Source organism: Lathyrus oleraceus, chromosome 7 (assembly GCF_024323335.1).
Source record: "Lathyrus oleraceus cultivar Zhongwan6 chromosome 7, CAAS_Psat_ZW6_1.0, whole genome shotgun sequence".
Classification (NCBI taxonomy): Eukaryota; Viridiplantae; Streptophyta; class Magnoliopsida; order Fabales; family Fabaceae; genus Lathyrus; species Lathyrus oleraceus.
The window spans coordinates 103,878,317-103,882,359 of NC_066585.1; the positions used below are offsets into that span (position 1 = coordinate 103,878,317).

The window sequence follows — 4,043 nt, forward strand, 5'->3', positions numbered from 1 at the left end:
CTTGGATTAGTAGTATTACATATCTTTATAGGTAATATGGAAATTGGTAATGCACTCATTAATTTAGGTGCAAGTGTCAATATTATGCCACTTTTAGTGGTAGATAGAATTGGGAATCTGCGAATAGTTCCACCTACATCAACACTGCAGATGGCACACAAAACATGCAGTACTCTTGTGGGTAAAGTCAATAATATGCTGATACAAGTTGATAATCACTCATTTCCCGTAGATTTTGTAATATTGGATATCAAGGTAGACCTAGAAATACCTCTTATATTTAAAAGGTAGTTTATGAAGACAACGAGCATGCTCGTAGACATGGACAAAGGATAAGTCAAGGTAAGAATCAAAGATCGTGAGGTAAGTGTTTACCGTGAAAATTGGTAAACAATCTCTGATCTCCAAAAGTGGTTTACTTTACTGGATCAACCAGTGAATCCTAGGACATGTGCTCTTGTTAAATTATATTTGAAAGTCTATGAACACTTCGACAATGCTCATCATTTGAGAATATTGTTTAAAGTTTAAAAGTAGAATGAAAAATGTGTAAAGGAATTGCAATAAAAGAACTTCAAAGTAAATTGCAATGAGAAAGAATAATTGATAAACTGCCAATAATTTCAATTAAAATGAAAAGATGGTGATTCATACGTACATTCTCAACAATCTCGTTTCTCATATACACTTAGATACTTAGAGTAATTTGTGAGTATTTATACAATGATTGAACACACAGAAATCCTATACACTAAGACCCTTATTTATACTAAGTTGAAACTAACCGCTATCAATGGTCTTTCCTCCAGAAAGTGACACGTTTTTCTTGCATGTCCTCATTTCGCCGTAGCTTTACACGCGTCCTTCTCAGATAAATGGATAAGGATAAAAGACAATTATCATCCTTATTAAAATTCAAAATCTTTTGTTGAAAGGCAATGTCGGCATTGCTTCTATTGAAATTGCAGTCTAAACCAAAAAATATTTCTAAGTTTTAAACCAGCATTTCCCTATTATACAAAAGATCTCTTCGACAGGATCTCCCTCTTCGACATCATTTCCTTTTTCCTGTCGAAGTTGAAACAAACAATATTTCTTTTGCCCATCATACTTAATCCAACCCTGGCGTCTAAATCTCAGCTAACAAATTTCCCCCAAAAAATGTCATTTTTAATCAAACGGAGAAAAATGCATTTTTTGAAAGTCCCTTTCGACGCCACCGACTCTCCATCTGCTATGACGTCATGATCATCATGACACCTTTTCCTAAAATTCTTCTCAAAAGCATGCAAAAATATTTTTTACAATCATCACACTCCTAACTCCTAGGAGATCGTGGGATAGCTCAACTTCCACCATTCCATTACTTGTTCTTCGACTGGCATGTGTTCCATTATCCTTTCAACCAATGCTTTGAAGTGAGCCGCATCTACTTCACTCATATATAAATAGAGAATATTACCTTTGTTCAACTTTTCCCATTCTGAAACCTCTCTTAACAAAGAAAAAGTTCCTCTCAAACTCTTCATCTTCCATAAAATAAAAAACCCAATTTTCCTTCAAATGCACTGCATCAATGGCGTCTTCTACCAAAACTACTAAAGATTCAACAAAGGCTACAAAAGAGTTCAGGAAATCATCTGGTCTTGCTCCAGTTCACAAATTATTAGGACCAAACACTGTGGGTAACCGACAATACATACTTGAGCCTCCACTTGCTGAAGAAAAGAGAAGAATCTACCAATCGCAGGTATTAATTCCTATTTCTGTTTCTGGTAAAACGTATGCTATGTTAGGATCCTTATCAGATACAAATGCTAATCCTGATAGCCTCAGAGAGTTTTTTCCAACATACCATTGTTACAACCCTATAACTAATGGGAAGAAACCTAGGGCTAGCGATGAAATTGAAACTGCTGAAAAACCCACATCCTGACAACCAAAGTACGCCTTCGATAGAAAAACCCATCGATCTAGACTATATGAATAATGGTTTTAGGGTATTTCGATCGTGTCCTTTATTCAAAGACTTCTCAGATTATCTAGGCTGGTTAAAAAAGATAGAAAACAAGAAATCCCAAGTCTGGAAAAACATGGGTATCATCGACATGATTCAATTGTCGAAGGTTAGACCTGGGTATTTCCAGTCTATGTTAGTTTCTTCTCTGTATTTTTGGGATAACACCCACAACAATTTTCATTTTCCCTGTGGTGTGATGACACCCACACTTTTCGACACTGCTGCCATCACTGGGCTTAAACCAACTGGGGAAACTTAGGATCCAAACCTTATGGTTGAGGATACTATCTTTTTCGACACCACCAAAGCTACTAACACCACCTATATAACATACTACCATGATAAAAACTCCGTTGAAGCACCTGACCAAGAACATATTGCCTTCCTCGCCCTCAGGCTGTCTCGTTGCGTCTTTTGCTTCAAATATCTTCAAGTAACGAAGAAATTCCTGACTATGGCGAACCAACTTCATGCTGGACATAACCTTTGTCTCATCTAAATGATCTTGGCTAGCCTCTATAAGTCCCTATGGGAAGGCGTCAACAACTTTCAAGAAAGCTACTTCCACGAACAAAGGTGTCGCCAAAGAGAAAGATGAAGGAAACACCAACAAAATAACAATAACAAATGTACAATTCATATGTTATTATTATTCTTCCTTTATGCATTGCCTTCATGTCTTTTTATTATTTTGAGACGTCTTTTCTTGCAGGCAAGTCGAAAACCACCGCCAACGCCCAAAAAACGAAAGCAAAAGTAACCCCAAGTTCAAATAACTGATTCAGACGATGGTGATCTCTCACCGGATACCACAAAACCAACCAATAAAAATAAGCAAATAAAGACCTCTGATGCTCTTTCTCACCCAAAAATAAAGGTTGCCAAAACCTCAACGAAGAAAGCTTCTACTCCAAGTGTACCTTCCACTGACCCTGAACCACAAAAAAAAGACTCGTGAACAACTTGAAACCGACAATTCCAGCCCCAAGGCAGAAGGTCCTAAGGTAAAAACTTTACCTTAATTTCTCAAGTTATTAATTGCTTGTCTTGGCTTTCGACTCATCCATGTTTGATTTATTTTTTTAGGGGGTTGTAGATGGCATAAAGCAATCAAACATCAAACAAATAATCCCAGTAAGCAGTAGTTATCCTTATTATCACCCCACCAGAACTCCCTCTTATCATCCAACATTTCCCAAATATTCGACAAAAGAGTCTACAGATGAAGTGGATAAGCCTATTGAATAAATGCAAAAGTATCATACTAGTGATTCTGAGCATGGGGATGAAAAAGAGGGAAATGCTCCTGTTAAGGGGAAATTGGATGAGGAGATGCAGAATGCTGATGACGTTGCTGAAGACATATCTGAAGATGGCTCTCCAACAATTGTAAAGCCAAGCACTGATAGTCCAGATGACAAAGAAGAAGATGATCATTCTATGTCCAACCTTCATACGAAGCCTGCTGAGGACGAAGATGAGGAACAAAATAATGAACCAGAGAATGAGCAAAACAAAGACATGCCCAAGACTAAACCAACTTTTGATGCTTCCAAAAGGACCATAGAACCTTCGATTGGAAACATTGTTGCCCTCTCTTTAGAAGAGCTTAAAGCGCTGAAAAAGAGAAAATCAGTGGAATACCTAAAGGCCATTATCAGTTCAAGGGGTAGTTCTACTGAGAAAAGCCCTAGTACTCCAACAGTGTAAGATGGCCAATCAACTAGCAAATATGATGAGGAATTGCTCCTCAAAATCAAATAAAATGCCTTCGACGTTGATCTATTCCAACTCTTGGAGAAAGACAATACTACTTGCTTTGGGATCAAAGATCTCCTGAAACAAGTTGACATCTTGAACGCTTCCCCAGAAGTTGCAGATGTCATCATGGATCTATGGTTGCTGATTAACCAAGTTATTGTGGAACTTAATCGTATAATGGAAGCTTCGAAAAAAATCCACAACAAATAAGAGACCCAAGCAGCGGAATGGGCAGCCGTCACTAAATCTACTGCAAAAGTTG

At 37.5% G+C, this 4,043-nt stretch overlaps 1 protein-coding gene across 1 annotated transcript; it reads left to right on the plus strand.

The window, feature by feature from the left end:
• Window positions 1–3,268: 3,268 nt before the first annotated feature.
• Window positions 3,269–3,730, plus strand: LOC127102252 (protein BFR2-like). The gene has a single exon (XM_051039649.1). The coding sequence runs from the start codon at window positions 3,269–3,271 to the stop codon at window positions 3,728–3,730; it is 462 nt and encodes a 153-aa protein (XP_050895606.1).
• The last annotated feature ends 313 nt before the right edge of the window (window positions 3,731–4,043 follow it).

Bases quoted from the DNA above. Each gene is read 5' to 3' on its own strand.
- LOC127102252 (XM_051039649.1), top strand. From the start codon at position 3,269: ATGCAAAAGTATCATACTAGTGATTCTGAGCATGGGGATGAAAAAGAG.